The 23,689-nt window shown below is 42.9% G+C and overlaps 1 protein-coding gene across 1 annotated transcript in view; it reads left to right on the forward strand.

The window, feature by feature from the left end:
- tns3.2 (tensin 3, tandem duplicate 2) overlaps nt 1-19,452 on the forward strand; it is a 39,757-nt gene extending 20,305 nt beyond the window's left edge. Inside the window, exons 17-27 of the mRNA XM_084011274.1 lie at nt 12,834-12,990; nt 13,212-13,666; nt 14,242-14,325; nt 14,466-14,603; nt 14,905-15,000; nt 15,908-15,985; nt 16,673-16,750; nt 16,842-17,010; nt 17,099-17,167; nt 17,456-17,485; nt 18,132-19,452. Coding sequence (XP_083867400.1) covers nt 12,834-12,990; nt 13,212-13,666; nt 14,242-14,325; nt 14,466-14,603; nt 14,905-15,000; nt 15,908-15,985; nt 16,673-16,750; nt 16,842-17,010; nt 17,099-17,167; nt 17,456-17,485; nt 18,132-18,273 — 1,496 coding nt within the window. The 3' untranslated portion in view covers nt 18,274-19,452. The remainder of the gene's footprint in view (nt 1-12,833; nt 12,991-13,211; nt 13,667-14,241; nt 14,326-14,465; nt 14,604-14,904; nt 15,001-15,907; nt 15,986-16,672; nt 16,751-16,841; nt 17,011-17,098; nt 17,168-17,455; nt 17,486-18,131) is intronic.
- The last annotated feature ends 4,237 nt before the right edge of the window (nt 19,453-23,689 follow it).

Below are 23,689 nucleotides of genomic sequence, written 5' to 3' on the forward strand. Positions count from 1 at the left end.
CTCGAGGCAGACAGATGGCTTGTTTATTATTTTGAGGTTTGAGGTAAAAAGTGGTCGGGGGAGTTGATAAAACGGATTGGGATATCCTTTCTCACCCGCGAAAGGGTCGGATGATATTGGACGTCCGCTAATAATAGTTAGAGAGGAAGAGCCCGGGCAGGCAGGATGTCCACTCACTTCCTGTTCTGGGAGGGGACGGGAGGAGAGGGGAGGGTCTTTCGTTGCTGGGACATCCTGCCCGAGGAGATATGTACCACACAGCTGCAGAAGGAATTTACTGTAGTGTCAAAAACACAAGTGCCTTTCAGTGGCCGGGCCTCATATCTGAGCTAAGTGGCTGTCATGTTCCTGTTATTAGCGCGGGGAGGACGGTTGCTGTTGGGACACAACCAAAATCTCTGACGATGTTGTGACCTTTGCATATTGTCATGAGTTTAATGATAACACAATCGAAGTGGTATTTCTGATGGCATTTTGCTGTGTTGTGATTGGTTTGTTCCTTTAAAGGGCATCTGCCTGTTTATTGTAAACATGTCAGAAGAGAGCGGCGGCAGGATGGAGAAGGAGCTGATGAAAGAGTCATGATTCCTCCTTGTGTACAGAAAACACACCTGATTCCTTTTCTCTGCTGGATGGACAGAAGAATTAACAAAGGACAGAGTATGTGGAGCTCACCCCCAGTTTAGGGGCAGACGAGAGTTTCCTGTTTCCCACGTTAAAGGCAGACTGTCTGAGATTGTCTGGGAAACAGTTTACCACGTCGGGGAAAAATCAGTTTGATTCCCCGTTTTTAATTATTTTTATAGAATGTTTAGAGTCATTACGGTAATCACAGTTTGACCCGAGGCTGCTGTAATGCGGGGGATGATTACTGTGGGCGGCAGCAGATATCTCCAAAACAACTCCAAGCACTCAGCCGGCCACGCTGAGCCCTTCAGCTGTGTTCCCACTGTTATCTCCGGGCTGATCACACTGGGTACTCTCTCTTATACTGGTATGTTGTGTGTGTGCTGGCTTTTGTGTGAGGCTATCCTGCAGATATTTACAGAAGTAGAGTAAAGGCTCATTTATGCTTCCATTTCATGCGTAAATAGAGACGTGCGTTATCAACGTTCTAAACGTCGCTGCCCTCATGCTTTCATGCGTCCTCTACGTTGGAATGGACATTGAGCAAAACATCCTCTAGAGGGCGTCGTTCACATTAAAAAGTTACTCCAATAAAGTTTAAAAAAAATAAGTTTATCACAACAACAAACATGGTGACTGGACAATGGAGGAGATAACGATCCTGCATCTATTGAGAAGGAGGCAAAATGGCAGGCAGCGTTGTAGACGGCGGTGGTCTGTGAGACCACTGAATACATCCCGAGTGTGGACGGAGAATTCCAGTCATTGGTTTTACCGATGAGAGAAATTGACGACGAACGTCATTTTCAGTTTATCAGGATGTCCGTCGGGGCTTTCGACAACTGGCTTTGCCGGGTGGCTGCTCACATTAAGCATGGGAACTCGCACAATTCACTGGCTCTGCGACTAGCGGTCACCATTCGCTTCCTTGCGTCAGGGATCAATCAAACGTTTTTTAATTTGTGTATGCTATTCATGGCACTTTCTGTGTACAATGCCCGACACTGCCCCCACGATTTCCGTTGGAACTGCAACGTTTGGTCCGTCCGTATCCGTATGCTTGTCTAGCGTAGAGCATAAATGAGCCTTAAGCCATCGAGGGGGTGAAATTTAATGTATTTATATTTCTGGACTAGTTTATTCACTTCAAAACTCAACTACAGAAATATACAATGCAATTACAATAAGAGCACAATTTCAAACAAAAAAATGGAAAATATGTCAATGAGGTAATTTCCAACATTGTTGGTAAAAAGACAGTCTCTGCCCATAAATGGTAAATGAAGTCAGCATTCATTGTGTTGAGGCACCAACACAACATTGACTCATTATCACCATGTAAAGTTGGCAGATTTATTGCGATTCCTCCAACGTAAAGCAACATTAGCATGACTCTGGAGTCATGTTTGTCCAATATTCATTCTCTTTTAGGTCTTTAACAGTGGTGCCAAGTATGCGCTGCACGCTCCAGCTGTGATAACGGATAGCGATGACTTGTTGTTAATAAAAATAAAGTACAAGTAATAAGAAGGCACCGTTGTATTAGTAGCGTGCACTACACAAAGGGTTGCTAACGGTTGTGTTATGATGCTGGTCTGCTGTTTGGTGCTGGGCAGGAAGTGGTTTGGTTTTCACTGAAGCTCAGCTGGAAAAGAGGTTGATGAAGAATTTAGTAAGTAAGTAAGATGGTAAAAGCCAAATAATGAGCTTCCAGAAGCACTTATCTGTGGGTTTGTCACTGAGCGACTCCTTTCACCGTACACATGAGATGCATTGTAATTATAGAAAAATTCGATGTATGCTCAAATAAACAGGATTTTAAAAGCATGTTTTCTAAAATACTTCAAGCCCTACATTTCTATGTAAAGTAGATCCTAACGCTTAACAAATGTATTCAGACCTCTAGGCTAAGCTTACAAGGATCACTTCAGCTCTGCACCAAATGTTTTGGGGTTGTTGGGTGACAAACTCGACATTTGAGAAACCACCCTGCCTCTAGCTGGAAGACATTTGGATTTAAAATTAAATGAAATGAAATCAACAAATCTTTCAGCTTATGGCAACAGACTGATGACGTTCTTTATATCTCTTCCATATAGTCTGACCTTTGCAAAGTCCCTCCAGTGTTTTGCCATCAAACCAAAGATGAACCCTGCTGCTGTCTCTGCTTGGGTACTTTCATTTCCTGGTGACTGCAGAGCGTAGTTATACAATCTTACGTAACATTTCCTTTGTGTACTTGTGGCCACATCAAAATAAATAGTGATAGAAGCTCTCAGCCAGCGGAAGCAGATTTCAGCCAGAGGAATGTAGATGAGCTGAGGTTTAGCAAAGGCAGATGGGCATTTCATCAGACAAGCACTTGACTGTCTGAACCTCAGGGGTCAAAGGTCAGGAGGAGAAAGTACGGGGGAGTGGGCAGAGAGGACAGGGGAAACCTTTCCTCCTTCAGATGATTGGATGTGCAGTCATTGAAAAGAGAGATGTTTCCTGGGTAATTACCAACAACTGTGTGGTCAACACTCAAAGGCACAATTAGTGAGCCGAATGTAAACACAATGAACGTGATGGACAGTTCGTTAATACACTAGACAACAAGTCTTCCTTAGTTGTTGATGTTTCTGATCCTTTGTGTTTCGGTCAGTGATTCTAGAAACATCCCTGCATTTTGAATCACGATCACATAAAAATAAACACTTTCATTATGAGGGTTCATTTATTTATTCTTTATTTTTATTATTACAATCTCCACAATGCTGAAAGGCACAATCTGCAATCTACTACATTTTTTAATGAACTTTCTAAGGAACAGTTTTTGATATTTTGTGAATATAGATGAGAAGATTAATACCACTCCCATATTTGTCTGCTAGATATCAAGGTTAACGGTTAGCTTAGCCTAGCATAGAGACTGGAAACGGGGGGAAACTCAAGCCCCACAATTTGGTAACACAATTTGTGAGCTGTAGCATGTTAGTTCTCAAAATGCTCAAAATGTCGAACTACCTGTAAGTTATCATCTTTCTATCATCACAGTTTTTTCTTGTTGACGTCTGTAATATTTGACTGTCCTGTAATTTCATAAAACGTTGCGTCTTTAAACTGAAAAAAATGAGCGTCACGGATGGACAGAGTTCATTTCCTGTGACAGAAGGCGGGTTGAAAGAATGCACGCAGCACATGTTTCCACTGAAACGCAAGTAAACTCACACAATTCAATCAAACGCTTTATGGTGTAATTGATGATGTGCTAAGATGGGACACATGGCAGGAGACATGGCCAGTGTGTGTCTGCATGCCTTTGTCTCTGCTTGTGGGGAGCAGATGGTGGGAGTGGACACATGCCTTGACAGAGAGGCCATAGAGGACCCCCCCACCCCCACCCCCCACAACTCCCCACCCCACCGTCAACCACCACCTCCTCTCTGGTCCATAAAAGGCCACACATGACCTCTGACCACTGGAGTCCATTCTGATTGGGGGGAAATTCTAACAGTGGCCCAGCAGGAACAATGCTCAGTGGTCAGCGAGAGGAAAAGGAGGGAGGGAGGGTGTGTAGACATGCATGGAGGGGAGGGGGGAGAAATTCTCTACCTCTTGTCCCTCCCTCCATACAAACCCAGAAGTTGAGCGGTGTCACAACAACACAGGAACAAACGGGGAGCTCATTTTTCCATCTGGGGGACGAAAAAAGGAATCGGGCATGGCAGCGAAACGATCCAGCCGCTGATCTTTGCTTTTTAGGGAACTTGAAGAGGAGGAGGTTGTGGTAACAGGGAGAGTTTCATTCACGCTGGGAGGCAGAGCATACCAGAGAGAGATAGAGACTTTGGAGCAGGAAGGTGAAGGAGTGATCCTAAAACAGGGAACCTGCAACTAACGGGATCCTTCAGAGAGAGTCACATCATGACCGCATCTCTCGGTACGTACGAGCATGCACACACGTGTCATGTGTGAGAACCTCCAGCCGCTTTATTAACTCTAACACCTTTCACTTTCCTCCTCGCTTTCTTTATTGTCCCTCCTTCCCTCACCGGGATTTCTCCTGTTTTCTGCTCGTTCCCTCTCTTGTTTATACAGCCTTATCTCTGCCTCTGTCCCTCCTGGGAATTTTAAGGAGGGCACACAGAAACACTTCACGTCTCTCCTCCAGGCCGCTTGTATTTGCAGACAGCTCCTGGAATTTTTCTGTCGGATGCCTTTTCTCTTTTCTAGACACAACCCCCCCTCCGAAACCCCGTCTCTCTGTCTTTTTGTGCATGAAAATACTTTTCTTTTTTTTGGCTTCTGGACATCACGCTCGGTGGGATGATGAGATGGTTTGTTCCACTGCGTTGTTCATGATCTCATCTTTTTATTCTGGCCTCCATCGTGCAGTCATGGAAGGCTGATGTATTGGTGGTTAACCGATGGAGGCTGTTTTCCCCCTGTTTTCTGTATTACTGACCTGAGCTGAACCAAAACGTTTTTGAAGATTATATGGTGGGCTTTTTTGTGGGGGGGGGGTCCTTATTGCTTCCAAAATCTCCAGGATATGTCATACACGATAAAACAGCATCCTGCTGAGGCACAAGTTAACTGCTCGCAAACTTTTGCAGTCGTTTCAAAAGATCTGGAATAATTAAGCACAGCGATGAATAAACTCACTCTGTGCTCATATTAAGTGAAACTAATTTACACCTTATTTAAATCTGCCCTCTAGAAGACATGTGGTTTTGCATAGTGAAAACACAACTAGAGCAGAAATAAGTTGGTTATGTCATCAATTGACTGAAACATAATCAGCATTTATTTGAGTCATTTATAAAACCAACATTCTGGAGCTCGAGTTTCTCGTTTTTGAGGTTTTGCTACTTTTCTTTGTCTCCATCCTATAAAACCAGCAATGCTGTGGACCTCAGCAAATTGGATAACTCTTTGGTATTTTACCTCTAATTTCCACAACAGTTACTGGATATAATCTTGGAAATTGGTATTTTAATCGGTAAAATAGCAACAGTGTGTTCAAGTCATTTTCAAGTGATAAATTCCACATAATTGTCAGTGATATTTTTAGTCACTGCACACTGTTTGTTGCGTGACATATTTTCTGGATGAATTGAGCAAATAACAGCAGATGTATCTATAATGAAAGACAGGCAGCCCACAACAGGAACGTCTGGCCAGTGTTGAATGCAGGTTGAAGGCATTAACGGCCAAATGTGAGTTTGGAGAAAATTGATCATTTCCTTGGGGACCGAGTTATTGGGGAATGCTGCTCCGAGATGCTGTTAAGACATCTGCCTTGTGAGAAACATTTGGCTTCTACACGACAGCAGGAAACGAAGGGGCAAAGAGGCACACATTTTAAGCCACGAGGATGGAAAATGCTGACAACACAGTGGACAGAAGGCCAGTTCAGAGACCAACGTGGAGAGGAGAAAACAGGAGGCTGAGAGCGTTGCTCAACCAGTGGTCTGTGGTGTCACAAGCTCGGTCTGTGTGAGATTCACCAGAGCATTACCGGTGTAATGATGTAATGCCGTCTGGTTTTATCTACAACATACAACAACATGGCAACAAGACCCAGACGTATGGAATCTATATGCAGTTCATGGGACAATATGGAGCCTCTTGGACCACATCGGGAGTGTGTAGATGTGTAACTGATGGGATGAGACGGTGGACAGAGACGGTCTACAACAAGAAACCACACACTTTCCACTTTCATAGTGTTTTTGGAGCAATCATGATCCACAACAAGGAGACGGGGCGTATCCGACAGAGACGATGTTACATGTTGTAAATTGATTATCTATATTATATAAATCAATTTGCCTCAATAGACTGCCGTTGTTATGAGACCACAAAAACCCTTTAACAGAGAACAAAAATTGTAGAAGTGAATTATTCAGGATTATTGCGTAGCTTCAAATGCTGTGGACACACTTAGGTTAAATATAATAGTGAAAAACAAAGAGGATATCACTTTTATTTATTTTTCCTGGTAGCTATTCCCAGAGTATGAATCTATTTTCTTTGCAGTTACTTTCCCTAAGGGGGAAGTTGAAAAGTTTTCTGTTTCCACATGAAAATCTTGACTTTTAAAATCCAATCGCATCAACATATTAATGTCTCAAACCTTCACTTTTTGTCGTTTGAAGCTGAGCCTTGTGTATAAAAAGATCTTCCCAGAACAAGAAGTTATTCTACACAACGACCGACATGTATGGATCCACCAGGAGAAGTACTTGATGATCACTTCTCCAGATGGATGAAGTCTGAGGAATTTCACTTCAGCTTCAAATATCTGGGACATTGCAGTTCAGACTTCCTTCAGACATAAAAAAAAACGCACTGATATTCATTTAGAGCTTGAGGAAAACATAACTATCCTATCTCCACTTCTGATCCTAAACTCTGAGAGGCTGTGTGATGGATGAAGGGAGTCAGATATATTCTTCATAAGACAGGCTGTCTCTGAGTGTGGCTTATAAAGTCATCACCTCATTATCACAATACTACAGATACCAATAAACAGGCGATGACAGAATTCCCTCTTGTAACATTTCCTTTAAACACCGCCTTGTCTGCCGTTACCCTTCACCCGGCTGCTCCCCCTCCGCTCGTCTGCAGCGCTGTTATTCTTCACTCCCTCCTCGGCTGGCTCATAACTTCAGCCTCTCTTCTGCCACTTCACTGAGTCGATAAAGCTGTCCGTCCACACGCCCAGAAGGAGCAGCGGGAGTTTGATTTACGCACGGTCGCCTACTAGTTTGTCCTACTTCTACAGAAAAATGCTCCGTTTCTGAATAGGAGGCGGAGGGAAGACACAGCAGGGTCCGAGGCTGATTGATTTCTACTGAAGGAGGGAGGCCACTGGGAGACAACTGATTGCATTCTGATGCAGCGCCAAGTGATACCAAGGAGAGCTCCGCGTCCTCTGGCATGAAATCACTCATTCTTAAAGCTTTACTAATTAATATGTTTAACTACCGTTTATATGAAAGAGGTCACAGAGTATTGTCACAAACTCTGCAGCTCTAGCAAGATTTTTAATCCTCTTTGAGCTCATAGTCTTTGGTCTCACTACACATTTAGGGTGCTTTCACACCATTTGGTTTCTAACGAACTCACCGCCTTCCAAGTGGACTCTGGTGCAAACGAACCAAGCACAGCATTTTAAGATAGCATATATGTGATTGTAGGAGGATTTCAAAAACGACACTGCTTATAAATCCATCTGCTGATCATGAAATCTGTTCCGCCATTATTCATCTTACTTATAATGCTCATTTTCAGTCGTTAATCAAAGAACATAAGATACACATCAGAAGCATTAAAGCGCAGCATCATCTGCTGTCAGTCAGCAGAATTTAATTTCCTCACGTGAGCCCTCAGGATGCAAATTACAGACCTCAGTCTGTCTAACTTCATTTTTACTCTTTTTGGTTGTGAAAAACTCCAGCAGAACTAAAATACAACAGCGTCTAATTATTTGCTTTTGGTCTGGACGAAATGAACAGAACTACAGGTGTGAAAGCCCATTTACAGTGTGCTTCAGTCGCTCACCAAACCCACCGAGCACTACCTGCCCAGCACCAGACAGACAGCTAGAGACAGCTGGTGAAGAAAGTGGACCATTTAGCAGAAAAGGGTCAAATAGTTTTGTTGGTGGAGACCAAACCAAAGCTAAAAAGATAGGTAATGTCTTCATCAGGTGGACACAAACATGAGTCCATTGGCATAATTACGTTGCTCTCTGCTGGAAGTGTGACTAGTTAGTCGTAACTATGGCAACGATATGTTGGAGTTTCTGTTTTCCAGGTGTTTGTGGTGTTTGTCTCGCAAAAAATGAATTAATACTGCAGCTCAACTTGCTACAAACTTGCTATCCAAACTTGCATCCATACAGTTTCTGAATTTGAACGTGTGAATGAAACGTCCTCTCACCATTTCATATGCAATAAGTCGGCATCACACCATCAGAGTGAAGTATCGTAAATGATCTCAGACTTTGACTGCACAGGCAAACAGAAACAGGCACCTCATTTTAGCGTGAATCATTTTTTAGAAATCGAATCATTGTTACTCAATAATACGATCGCTCAATGAGCCCTCGGTCCAGAGCAGGTGTCTTCCTCCTCATTGTGTTCCCGTTTCCTCTCAGAGTTGCTCCCTTTTCCCTTCATCAGCCTGAGAAGCTGCAGCCTGTGATCACTGCAAACAGCTGTAACATGCCGCCGACCTTCAGACCTGTCAGTGTGTGTGTGTGTGTGTGTGTGTGTGTGTGTGCATACAAAGTGCTTGCGCTCACATTCCTGTGGTCAGCAGGGAGTCTGCAAACCCACTGTTGTCCCGCATAACTCCCCGTGCATTACTGTGTTTATGCATGTGTGTAGGCTCACCCTCGGGTCTAATGCGATGCTGCTCAGCGGTTAAATGTTTGGATGCGTGAGAGTTTGAAATAAAGAGAGAAGCGTTTCTTTGTCACAACACAACACAGGAGCTCTTTAGCTGCACCGAACATGTGACGGCTGTATGTTTCTCATCTTCCTCCCCCTCGGTTATTCTGTCCCTTACCTTTCCTACCATTCTGCTCGAGGTGGGAATTATGAAACGAAATATGAGCTCCAGATACCCTCACTGTGGTTTTATTGATTAATGGGATTATCTATTTACGAAGCATGAAGGTATGCACACAGTTTCAGTCTGAGCCATATAAGCGTTACTCTCTACAATGTGGACAGTGGTGTGTGTGTTATGGGGGGGTCTGTTGGCTGGTAGAGGTTGGCAGTCATGCCCACATGGGTCTGTGCCATCTGGAATTGGTTTTGCACGGTTCGACCCAAGCTGAAGAGGCTTTTGTATTCACGGAGCTGCGCAAGTGAGGAGAAAACAATGGACAGAAAAACGCTGCTGAAAAAACAAACAAAAACTGCCAGTTCTGCCAAAGGCTTAGTATCACTTGAAATGTACCAATACTGTGCCAATACAATACCTGACGTGCAGTAACGATACCCAACACATACTTGCTTTGCAACAATCCCCCATGTTTTCCAATGAACAAAAGAGAACAGACATTTCAAATATGAAATGCTATCCAAACACAAGCAGCCGTACAAATGTTTTTACTAAATAAATAGCTGATAATTAGTTATTTATTTACTGGTTTATAACTCGTACTCCCACAAAAAACATAAGAATATCCAATAATGACGCATGTTAATGTTCACATGAAAAAGCCAAAGCAAAGCTGAATGAAACAAAAGAATAACTGTGATGTTATTTAAATCCACAAAGGCCTCAGACGAGAACAAACACAAGAAGCTGCTGTTGGTTTCCTTTCTCCAACAGATGGCCAACATTCGTTGCTTTTAACCACCACCACGATCACTCCCTCGCCTTAACCAAGTGTTTGCTATTGTCACCATGACGACGACGCTCCCCAATGCTAATGAAGCAATTATTGTGAACTGAAAAGATGATCTTTCTCCGACCCTAACCAGCTTTTTCTGCCTAACCCTAACCAATCCTCAAGCCTGGCATTGTAGGACACACAGAAAACAGTAGCCTCTCTGTGACTTTCTTCTTGGACCAACAGATGATGTCGTCCTGGTCATCTGTGCGCTTGTAGGTGGACTTATAATATCACATACATAGAGATTCTTGTTGCTCTCGTTTAATTTGGTAACACCAATAATACCATAATAATATGTATTGAACTTCAATACCCTGACATGGTTCTGGCACATAAGCAGTTTTAACAAGGATGATTTTTGGGGGCACCGGATAGCTCAGTCGGTGGAGTTGTACTGTCTCTTCTCTGCAGGTTTCTTCATTCATAAACGTCAAGCTGAAAGTGAGTCGCTATGGATACTGTGCTGCGTAGATACAGGAGGTGAAAGGTGTGCTAGGGTCATTGTCTGAGGTTAGGGCGTAATAACGAGTCTCACGGGGCAGGGTCTAGTCTGAGGTCAGAGGTCAGGGTGGGATCAGCCAGCGTTGCCACAGTTTGGGCTGTTCTGTAATTAACTGGATGAGCTGGGATGAGCTGTGGAGCAGCAGATGTGACAAACCACAGTGCGGAGAGTCGGCCGTGGGAACAGAAAGAGACAAGCTGGACCACTTTCCGGGAATCGTCCCGAGAGAGAGAAACTGACTGGATTGTGGGACGCTTGAGGAGTCCTTGCTGTGTTCTCTTCACTTTGTTTCCTTCAAGCAGCAACAACTTTGTGTGTCAGTGCTGAGAGTCTATTTAGAGGCTGACCACAACGTGACCTGCTCTGTGCTCTTGACCTTTAACCCCTAAGAGTTCAAGTTGAGTGTTGACTGCCTGTGTGTGGGATATCAGATGCTACATGGGGATGGAGGGGGTGTCACATGGCAAACCAAAATAATGGATAACATCGAGGCTGACTACTGACGTAACAAACTAATAAATCCATCATCACATATGCACAAAAAGTTACCCTAATACCCTAATACCCTATTGAAATGCACAAAGACCTGCTCCTAACTGATACAGATGGAAGAAGAACTGATAACTTTAATTTTTTAAACTTATTGATGCATTACAGTAACATGTATGCATTTATTATTATATCTGGCCAAAGTATAGAGCCAAATTATTGTTTGTAATGGATCACATTTGATACAAACATCCAATGCAATGTAACAAGTAACTTTACCCAAATCAAACCAAACCAATGTAAATGGAGTAAAAAGTACAAACATTCTCTCCAAAATATAGTAGAAAAAAATGAAATACTCAAGTTAGGTACAAGTACTTTAAAATGTACTTAGTCTTGTTTTACATTTTCTATTAAATCCGTCTATATATTGTGTGCTCCTTTACTTCAAACATACATTTCAGTGTGTTTAATGGGTCCAGCTCAGAGCAGCTGCCAGTTAAGTCACACTTCTGGACATCTGATACACCGTACATAATGTTGTCATGATAGAAATGAGTGTGGGGAACATTCAGCCGTGGGAAAGTCACGTTGAACCCTAAACCATTGACCAGCGGTGGAGGAACAATTCATTTAATGATCAAAAATCAATTGATAAAGTGAAACTTTTGATCTAAACTTATGTGTTACGACTAACTATCTACAAATCACCAGGATGAAGACTTGATTTAAATGTAGGCTATGGTTAAGGATTAAGATTAGGATTCGACTGGTAGTGGTTCTGGTAGGAGTAGAAGTCTCCAGGAAATGAATGTAAGTCAATATAATGTCCCCAAAAGTCCTGAAAACACGACGGTGAGTGAGCGTGTTGCCGTTGCATCATTCAAACACTCAAACATTCTTGGCATTCATCAACAGCACACGTGTGATTATATAATCCACTTGAGATGATGCAGCTCGTCCAATAGGACGACAAACAGAACTCTGTCCAAATTCCTCCATCTCTAGAGGGCTTGAATGGAGGGAAGGAGCGGAAGAGAGGGGGGGGGGGGGGTATAGAGCCGGCCGAACAAGGAGCTCTTTATAGCGACTGACTCTTTACGAGGTGACTCATCGTACTTCACAGTCCCGTCTGCGACCTGAGGAGGCCGGCACTCGTGTTTGCTGAATGACACACTGTGTTGTCAGAATGTCAGGATGTCATGTCGGGATGTTTGGAGTGGCCTCCCTCCTACATCACACACACCTCTGCTCCTGTAGTACGCCGACAAGTCCTAACCCTAAGAAATGATAGTTATGTCAACATAAAGACTGGAGGTAGATGGAAACAGCTGCTCAGCTCTGTCCAAAGATATGTTCATGTTAAATGTGTTAAATAATCAAAGTAACAGCAGACGTTTAAGGCCATGTTTGGGGGTCAAGGAAAGAGAGAAATGAAAAGGTGTTGATTGAACTTTAGAAATACTAATACCATGAAAATAAAGACTTAGTCATATCACTACAAATGTTGCTTAAGTGGATTGAAAGTGATAGACAAGGTTGACATGAGATAAGGTTTGCAATATTTCCTATTTTTTTTACAAAAATGGCTGCCAGAAATCATTCCCCGAATAAATAAAGGTTTAAGAAATGGCGTCATTTCTGTGAAAAACAACAGGTGAGGTGATGATCTACGTTGGCCGGGTCCCAACAAAAGCACACACAAGAAGCAGCTAGTCGTTATAACAGTTGATGGAACAGTAGGATCCGGTACGCCTGGTTAGAATTTGAGTAGAAAAGGACCTTTGACGTTTTTTTCTTGTCTCTTTTCTCCAGAGTCCAGAAGTTTCCTGGACAGTATGAACCACGCTGGAGGCTCCACAGAGGGAGAGCTGTTCAGGTCCGAAGTGTCGGCCCCGCCTGCTTCCCGTCAGAGGATCTTTGGCTCCATGTGCTCCATGTCTTCAGACAGCCCCCTCCCACACACAGACAGGTACACACACCCGTCTGTTTCTGGGGCATATACAAGAGTGTTAATGTATGTGCTGACGAGGCATGTTGCATCGCTGCATCAATAAAAATTAGACTAATCATGCTGATTAACGTTCCAATTTTAATTTACATTTTTTTAACTATTGTTTGACCGCTTTCTTTTATCTTGTGAATCAGACATGATTGTTGATTATTTGGATGCTCTCTCTTTCTGTGCTGCAGCTCCACTCCTCCTCCCGTGTGGCACGACCGGACTCCGAGCTCCCTGAACTCTGCGTATCCCCCCCAACCCTCACCTCCTCTCTCCCTCAGCACTCCCAACGCCCACAGCTCCCCCCGGGGGGCTCAGAGAGGCCTGGGTGGAAGACCGGGGGTCCGCAGGGAGACAGACAGCATAGACTTGTCGTTGTTGTTGTTGGGGAATGGCGGCCTGGATCACAGCCTGCTGGAGGCCGTGGAGGGCCTCGGGAGTCTAAACCTCGGGGGAGACAGGGTCCTCCCTCCACTGCTGCCTGAGAAGACGAGAGGGGGTGAGGGGGGAGAGTTTGGCTCCCGCTCTCCATCTCTAAGCGGGTTTTCCAGCCCTCACAGTGGCAGCAGTATCAGCATCCCTTTCTCATCCTCCATGACCCCCGACCCCCTCAGAGGACTCAGTGGGACCCCGTCGCCTGGTGCAGGTATACTGGTACAATTTCTCTTAGTGTCTCTGTCTGTGACATTAACACATTTATTCCATCTCCCTCTTAGAAAGGGCCAGCTAACTGAAATTATTCTTTAGGCTAAAATGGGAAGAAAAAAAAAACCAATTCAATTGCCAGAGCTTGACATTTTTTTTTTTCAAATAATTTCCACAGAAAAATGGTAAAATCTGAAGCATGCTACACAAATTTCCCAATACCCAGCATGTCTGGAAATTAATTTTAGGCTACAATAAAGACGATAAAAACACTCCTGGAGGGACTGTAGCTGTTTGAGACCAGATGATAAATCTTTGGTGCCATCCCAATATAATGGTGATTCATTGAAATTTGACTTTTGCTGATAAAATCATTGACAAATGAAATGAAATTACATTTGGAAAATCAAACAGCAGCCATCATTTTAGAAACAACATCCCAGTGTCTCACTTCTTTGGCAGAGTAACTGACGTTGTTTCTAAAAGTCGAGTGTTTAAAAGTTGCTTTTAGACCCATTTTGTCACGTGGGTGGAGCCAGTCTGAAAACTAACGTAGTCTTAATCCTTGTCTGGCAGACTTTGGCGGTAAGCAGGACACTGTGAAGTTCGTTCAGGACACTTCCAAGTTCTGGTACAAGCCTGACATTTCCAGAGACCAAGGTAAATATTGCCCTTGGACAGGAGTGCCAAACGGAGATAATTCAACCCTTGTGCAAAGCTTTGCTCTTCATCCAGTGTGAACATGATGATTCTAACTTTAGCTTATCTCCATTTCCTCCCCCTGTTGACCTACTGAACAGCCATCACTGTGCTGAAGGACAAAGAGCCGGGCTCGTTCATTGTCAGAGACAGCCATTCATTTCGAGGGGCTTACGGGTTGGCTATGAAGGTGGCCACGCCCCCTCCGTCCGTGGTACAACAGAGCCAGAGTAAGAAAGGTAGGCTGGATGTAAAGAATCCGACAAAGAACATCTCTTCTACCGACAAGTCTGACATCTACAAGGCCAGCACAATAGAAAGCAGCTCACGCTTTAATTGAGCTGATATTTGAAAGCGCTTACTTTTTAAATCCATCTCTTCACTGATGTTGTAGATGTTGTACAATGTTATGTATTGTATTTCATGTTTGATATTGTTTTTCTTTTCTTTTCTTAATTGTTTTTTGTCAGTAGCAGCACATGTTTGCACATATACCAAGCTGTCCTAACATATCCTGGTATGTTGTCCATGTCTCTGCAGTGGGGGACTTGTCCAATGAGCTGGTGAGGCACTTCCTGATAGAGTGCACACAGAAAGGAGTTCGTCTCAAGGGTTGCCCCAACGAGCCGTACTTTGGTGAGAATGCTGAAGAATAGAAGCTTTAACTGGTGATATGAACCATAATATTATACATTTTCTAGGAATTAATTTAGGAAGCTGCTTATGAATAAAATAACTGGTTGTCTCTTATTGGTTAATCCAGTAAATGGAATATCTCACAAATCAAGACACTTAAAACTCCAGTTTTGCCATCAAGCAGTCCTGCTGGTGTGATTTAGCATACATCTGTGTGTTTGTAATCATATCAGCTCTTCAGAGCATTATACAGAATAAAACACTAAGTTATCAAACAGTGTTGGATATATTACTGTTATAGCCTGCTGGGCCGAGTGGAAAATACGACTAACAACTGGAAGCAACCCAAACCAAACGGCTTCAACGTGCCAGAGTCAAATGAACAAGTAACACCGCTGCTGCGTTAATCCTCTCTGTATGCAGGATTATAATGTGGTGTTAGTGAGTAGCTTTGTCTGCTGCATCCCAATTACAGGTCTGTAATTATCAGGAGGTTACTGACCTGTAAAATAAAACCTTGCAGATAAATGCTGAAAGTAAAACGTTTCCCTCTGAACTGTAGACGAAGTGAAGCAGAGATGCTAACAGTAACAGTAAAGGACCAGAGCTCTCCACCAACCCAAGACAAGATTACTGCACTATTTGTATAAAAACACATTTGAAGTGAGCTGACCTTTTAAAGTGCTGTCTTCAGCATTAAACGTCCAGTAAGCAGTTGACTTCAAATCCGCCTGTTGGTCCAGAATCGTGGACCCACTGGGGTTAATGAAGCACAGTATTCCAGATTACTATGTGTTTCCTCTGCTGCCCTCTACTGGTTAGAGTGATAAGGTGCAGCCTATTCATCAGTCTGGATAGTAGAAATGTTCTGAAATGTTCATAATGTATTTTTTATTTTCCCTGTCAGGAAGTCTCACGGCTCTGGTGTGTCAGCACTCCATCACCCCTCTGGCCCTGCCCTGTAAACTCATCCTGCCTGACAGGGGTAAATGTTACCGTGTTGCATTGTAAACATTAAATGCTGACAGCAGTGGAACAACATCAGCAACATGCCCTCAAATGCAAACCAAGAGTAAATGTCCTTCCTATAGACGGCACTCTGCAGCCTGCATACAACCCATGATACAACAGCTCGCTAGAATGAACCAATTAAACAAAAATGACCGACCAAACAACATCTGGACAGCAGGCTGGCTGCATCAAGCATCATGCATTCATGTAATTATTAGCAGAAGCAGAAAGAGGGACTGCAACACTCAGCAGTGTTGCTTTACTCAACCGAGGCAGCTATACTGTATAATATTAGGGTTGTTTAGAATAACTCACCCAGCATGAATCACAAGTTAAACTTCTTTTATGTGTGATTAAAAGGAAAACAAACTTACACATTTTGTTAAGACATATTATTCGGATGTATGTATGATAGGTATGATTATAAATATGACACATTTTGTTGTTTTGTAGATAAAAACATGTGGATCCCTTTGCACAAACACAAGCCACTCTGGATACGTTCATCTGTCAACTCAAACAACTTCCTGTTGCCATTTAATGCTGTTTATATGAACACATTTATTTCCCCTATAATAGAAGAATATTTTCAAACTGCAATCAAATTTGAATTCGTTTTGTAAAGATTTCCTCACAGAGATCTTTGTGTTGTTGCTTGCAGACCCGGTGGAGGAGCTAAATGACTCGTCTGCACAGACGGCGACAAACTCAGCAGCTGAGCTCCTCAAACAGGGAGCAGGTAAGAGACAGACACCGCACATGGACACGCATCAGCGTATGTGTTTGACTTACGTCAGCATATTGACTTTATCCCTTACGTCACCCTGCAGCGTGTAACGTGTGGTACCTGGGATCTGTGGAGCTGGAGTCTCTGACGGGACATCAGGCGGTCCAGAAGGCGACCATGATGACGCTCGCCATGGATCCTCCTCCGGCGTCCACCGTCGTCCACTTCAAGGTGTCGGCACAGGGGATCACGCTCACTGACAACCAGAGGAAGTGAGTGTTTATTCATGTGCAGCCCAAACACACAGATACAGAGGTGACTCCACGTGTTCACACCGACGGTCTCCGTTTGTTCCTGCAGGTTGTTTTTCAGGAGACACTACGCTGTCAACACTGTGATCTTCTGTTCTCTGGACCCACAGGGCAGGAAGTGAGTAGCATATATTCTACTTATTCATATATATATATTAATAGAAACAGCATGTCTCCATGCAGGGTGCAAAAACCTCTAAAAATGGTATTCATACACAAAGCTCCTCCTACAAGAATTTGAGGAGCAGTTAAAGGAAAATGGACATGTATGTACAGTAGTTCAAAGGAGTACTCTTTTTTGTACATTAATCATAATGTTATATTAATGTCTAACACATGACATACAAATGAATACATTTGATGGCCAATAGCAGTGTGATAACTTGTGTTATTTTGTCTCAAACAGATGGACGCGAGGCAGCAGTTCTACTGCAAAGTAAGTCCCTTTTCTTTACTGTATGTATCGTCTCTTTTGTTGCTCCTCTTCACCCTGTTATGACACAGTTATTGTGTATTTTATTACCAAACTGCTCAAAAAAGTTGTCCATGAACTGCATCTTCATTCACACTGATAACACTGATAACTTGAGGTCTGCAGTCTTCTCGGGGGTTGCAGGTAGAAAGAAATAACATGCAAACAATCGTTGAATTAAATACTACCATTATATAATAAAACAATTCTCCATCCAAAATCTGCCTTTGAATAACAAACACTGTAAAGAAATTGTGATTTATTTCTTCATGAAGCACAGACGGTTAGCTTGAATGTCAATCATGTCAATTATGATACCTTCTATGTTGTTTCAGGCAAATTTGAAATGATTTCCTTCTGAAAGGTTAAAGTAATACCAGTGTTTGCAACATACTGAGAACATGGATGGACAATGGAGAAGTGAACTTTGCTACAGGGTTATTTTGAGTTTGTTTTTACAACCTTTTTTCTGTCAAAAAGGAACAAACATTTTACAGAGACATTTCAAGCCAACAGGCAGTGATGCTCAAAGGAGTACTGCTTTAAAGCAAGACACTGAACTGACTATGAAATGAGATAAAATGTTAAGCTCTCTGTGCCTTTCTTGCAGGATCTTTGGATTTGTAGCCAGGAAATCTCAGAGCGATACTGAAAATATGTGCCACCTGTTTGCTGAACATGATCCCGAGCAGCCGGCGAGCGCTATCGTCAACTTCGTCTCCAAAGTCATGATTGGGTCACATAAGAAGTGAGGAGGAGTAAGAGACTCGTTGGGAGTGAAGAGCCTGGGCTGGGGATCGACTTCCAACGCAAACATTGAATAAAAATGAGTGTGGATACAAAACAAAACAACAACAAAAACAAACAGAAAAAAAAAAGAAAAAAAAAAAGACTTTTGCTCCTAACAGCCAAAAACTATGAACCCACACACTCCAGCACCCGTTGGACCATCCTGCAGAATAAACTGTGTATTTTGTACTGACTGCACTGCAAGATGCCACCAACAGAGGGAGCCGAGATTGTCATGTATAAAGTTGAACTCATCAGCAGGAGGCTGTAACTACTTTAAGATGCATCCTTGGTATTTAAAAAAAATAATAAATAGATTTGTATAAAATCATACTTTCCCCAGAGGATCTATATTAAAATCGGCTTTTGACTACTTTATCTTCAAATGTAATCTAAATGTACTATACTACAACTTTGCTTTCTGCTGGCAGTCACAGCCAACAAATACAACACATTTACTTCTGATTAAATCGGGAGAATATAAGATATTCTTCAAATCACATTTTTAAGTGTCTATATTTGTAATAGCAAACTACAGGCCAATTTTTATATGTTAAAACAAAACCAATCTTATGGTCATACAATAATGCCAGTAATGTGGTGGCCTTGTATTAAGATGGATTTATTGTGCTATGTTTATATTATTTATCCCTTTTTACAGATGTGTAAAAGTCTTTCTTTTTCTTGAATATACGTGTCATATGTATTTTTGTATATTAACATACTGTACATTAGGTTTAAAGGTAGTCAACCTTAGAATGTATACAATGATGTTGCATATTGTAGTGTTTTACATACCAGGAAGATACTACATAAGCTGCCCATGTATTCTTGTTGTATTACTAATATAGATGTCAATATGTTCCTTTTATAGTAACTCAATACAGATTGATGTACAATTATTGCACCATGAAACCGTTTTCTCATACAGCGTCTCTTCCAGTCCCAATCCCTCTATTCATCACATGTTTATGCTAAATGACTGTTGATGAGTCACTAAGGCATCTCTGAATATTACATCTTATTAAAGCGTTAGTGCACCAAAGTCCCATAAAAAAGAAGAAAAAAAGAAATGCTGATTTACTTGCGGAGGCATTTAGATATGTAAAATGTTGATTTATAACAAACACAAGAAAAACAATGTGCCAGTCACACAACCCTCCTCGTGCACATCACAAGATCCTTCTTGGATGCCCACGACAAAACGCATGTTACAAATGATTTAGGACAAAAACAGATAATAAGGAAAAATAAGGATGAAGGCAACATATACAAGTGTTAATATCCACATACTTTGGGATCAGACAATGCATGCAAACTGAAGAAGAATTGTCTTGTAGTGTTTTGAGATCTCGGTGTCTGAGATTTCTGCCTGTTCCACTGTAGTACAATGGAGGAGAATGGCATTTTGTTGGTTCAATGTTAACAGTTTCCCAATTAAGCAGCATTCTAAGGTGTTATTTTTCAATTTTATTTATGTATTTATTTTTTGTTATTGATGTCAACACATCATGAAAATACCAAAGCCAACACTGTGCTAGTGGCTCTCAGGTGCAAACCCATTCTTTAAAATTGGTGACAAATATATCTTTTTTTTTTTTTATTAATTTCCTAAAACAGCTGATCACTGTAGTTTTAACCAACAACATGTGGTGAGGAGGAGTGCATCTGTTGAGGACTATTTTCAGTGGTGGATTAATCCACATCTGGTGAGATTTTCGAACAGCAGGATGGTGACTAGTATGTGTGTGTGTGTGTGTGTGTGTGTGTGTGTGTGTGTGTGTGTGTGTGTGTGTGTGTGTGTGTGTGTGTGTGCGTGTGTGCTAATATTAATGAAGGAACATGTCACCCAGTCCAACAGTGTGGCTCAATGATGTGTTTTTATTTTTGACAACAATAGAGCTCTGGCACTGATGAATCAGATATATCAGGCTTTGATACCCACACGATACGTGTTAAAGATCCCATATTATACTGTTTTTCATCAATTTCACACAGCTGTCAGAGGTCCAACAACACTGTTTTCGATATGCATTTCCCCAAACCCATCCATGGTCCTGAATTTCAGCTGTCTAAAAGTTGCTCAAATGAGCTCTGCTGAGAACAGGCTGTTTCTGTGTCTGCACCTTTAAATGCTAATCAGCTCCGTCTGTCATCGCCTACTCGGAGAGACCCAGGATGCCGCTTACGCTACGAGGCAGCATGCGCCAGTGTTTACGTGGATGTATCGCTATGGCTCGTCGATGTGGTTCAGGTGAAGTTGCTGGTCCCGTATGGTTGGGACAGATCCTTTTACGAGGGTCAGTGTCGAGGCAAAGCCAGCTTTGTACTGACCCTCGTTACTGAAGCAGTCCGATGTGAAGTGGTTAGCAAACACATACAAGCTAACACGGACCGTAGCCGGCACATTGTCATTAAAAATGAAACGCAAGACACCAGACCCGGACCGTCGTGCACGGCGCTCTGTCGGACACGCCCCCCGGGTTCCGTCCGAGTGGAGGCAGCAGTGAAGACGCACCAGGGCGCATGAGACAGGGAGGATTGTCTCCAGCTTCACCCGCACCAGGACCTATGCAAATTACTCCTTTCGTTACCTAACAAAAGGAGCTAAATCTGAACAGCCCGTAGGAGCGCCATTGTACCAGTGGGTGAGCTACAGAGACCATGCAGGAATTTCTTGTTTTCCTCATCCTGGGAAAACCTGTTTTTCATAATATGGCCCCTTTAATAGGATCAATTAATTGTTGGTTTTGGGCTTTTCATTGGCTTTGTTGACAATAAATTATTTAAGTATTTAAACCTCTCAAAACACAGCAAGTAACACTGAAACTATCTGCATGTCCAGATGAACCAGAGGTGAGAGAATATGTTGTTTTATGATTCTTGGGTGAACTAATCCTTTAAAATCTGATGTTGTAGTTTCTAGTTTTGGCAAAAGGTGGCAGTAATCAACCAGCATAATTCACACGTCATTCCAAATCCAAGTATGGATGAGTTGAGCTCTCTCACCAGACTGCACAGAACTTGAAGGTATTTCACAAATAAATTAGTTTTGACTTTTTCAGCTGTTCTCTTCCTTCTGGCTTTTATCACACTCATTTAAAACCAGAAACAGTTGGAGATGGAGCCGAGCAGGTCAACACGTGCAGGAAGAGCCACCCGCTAGAATAAACTTGGCAATGTCAAAGTGTGTCCAAGCTTGTGTGTGTGTGTGTTTGAGCCCACGGGTGTGCACGTTACAGAAAGAAAAAGGTGGTTTGAATTCCTGATAGGCGTCCAGGTGCCTCATAGATCTGCTGATCTGTCTGTCTCCAGCCTCTGTGTGGTGGTGGAGACATTTAGAAGGCCAGATTAACAGATACCAGTTTTGAATGAGGCTCTATTCAGGTTTCTGGTCTCTGTGGAGAGAGTTGAGGAACTGGAAGTGGGACAGAGAGACATGGGGACACATCCCAGTCCTGCCTGGCCTGAAGAAAGGGGGACAGCATGGAGGGTGGAGGGGAGCATAGTGATGGTGTGTGTGTGTGTGTGTGTGTGTGCGTGGGGGGTGGGGGTGACGGAGGTGGTGGTGGGGGGAGGTTGTCGGTGGTGGATGACCTCACCATTACGGGAAACTTTCCCACAGCCTGCACACAAAGAAGGCCGTCAAAAGATAAAAAGGATGAGAAAGAATAGAATTTTAACACAGTGTGTAAAAAAAAGGAGGCAAAGTGTGGAAGAGCTGTTCGGGGGAGTCGTCTTCCCTTTTCAGCGATACACAGATTCTTCCGGGGTGGATAGAAGCTCAGAAGGGCCTGATAGTCAGTTTGGCTCCTGTCCCCTCTCTGCTGAGTCACCTGCCGCCATTTTGTCCCCTAGCTGGACCTCTGCTTGCACTTCCTGCCACACTTCCTGTCAGGCAGCCCACCAGCACCTGATGGCCCGGCGGTTTTCACAGCCGCCGCCGCCGCCGCTGGACGACATCACATTCCTGGCATTGCTCGCTCCGAATGCTGTTTGGAAATCCAAAGTCCGGCTTCCGTTCGGGAATACCTCCCTCACAGAGTCCCTCTCAGCCTCTGATCCCCGGCCTCCTCTCACTTTATTTGAGTTAGCTATTTAAAGCCCATGCTAAGTGCGCTGCTGCTCTGCCTGCACAGGGGAGCAAACATACACTCCATCTCACACACTAAAACCACACCAGCCCACAAATAATCCCTCTCCTATTTTTAATTTGCTGGGCTGAAGGGACACAGCCCGCAGGACTGACTGCGACCAGGCATTATTTGTCATGTGTTGCTTTGTTACTCCGCAAAATGTAGCTAGCGTGTAATTACCATGACGACATATAGCAGCATAGAAATTATTGCTATTACTAATTATACTGTTAATCACAGTTGAGGTACTTTACTTGAATATTTCTATTTCATGCTCCTGTGTACTTCTTCTGCACTAAGTTTCATAGCAAAACAATAATCTCATATTTCAGTTCATTGTGCCAGTAGGCTACTGTATTACAGTGTGAATGAGTATTTTTACACTGTGGTATTGATACAGTTCCTCAAGTAAATGTTCAGGGCACTTTTCCACCAATTCTAGTGTTAAAATACTTATATAGTTATAGTAGATATACTGTATAGTATATACTGTACTACAGAGAACAGCGTCTACTATAGTGGAATGTTTTTTACTTGTTTTACAGTTTTTTAAAGCTTTAAATTTGAATGAAAATCAAAGTGTTTCCAAATGTGTTTTCCCATCCACATTTTCACTTGACTTAAATTCACCTGTATGTGACCTTGTACAAGCACGAAATCAGTCTTACTCAATCAGCTTGTAGATTTATGCGTTTGACACTTACAACAACAGTGAAGCATTAAATCACCACAGAAATTTGGTTCTAATACAACGCAGCATCAGAAACTCACATTAATATTGAGTGTGTGAAGTCTACAACACAAACTACACACACACACACACAGCACTTACACACACACACACACTTGCATGCCAATAAAGATTTCTAGCCTACGTGCTCTCAGGCACATGCTGAGAAAGCAGTGCCTTTATGGCCAGCCTCTTCGTTGCATTGTCTCTGATATAACTGACTGAAACACTGTTTCACACACACACACACACACGCACACACACACGCACACACACACACACACACACACACACACACACACACACACACACACACACAAAAGGCCTGGGTACTTGGGTATCAGCGTCAGTCTTAATGAACCTGTCTCCAGGGGGCGGGGCTGGGGTAATGTCCCACACAAAGAGCTCCCGCTGGGCCACCGAGCCAACCAGAGGCCAACAGATTAACTTGCATTACATCAGCATCCCCACAATACACCTAATGAGGGAGGGATTATGTGTGTTTGTGTGTGT

The sequence above is a fragment of the Eutrigla gurnardus genome, assembly GCF_963514095.1.
Source record: "Eutrigla gurnardus genome assembly, chromosome: 6".
NCBI classification, from domain to species: Eukaryota; Metazoa; Chordata; class Actinopteri; order Perciformes; family Triglidae; genus Eutrigla; species Eutrigla gurnardus.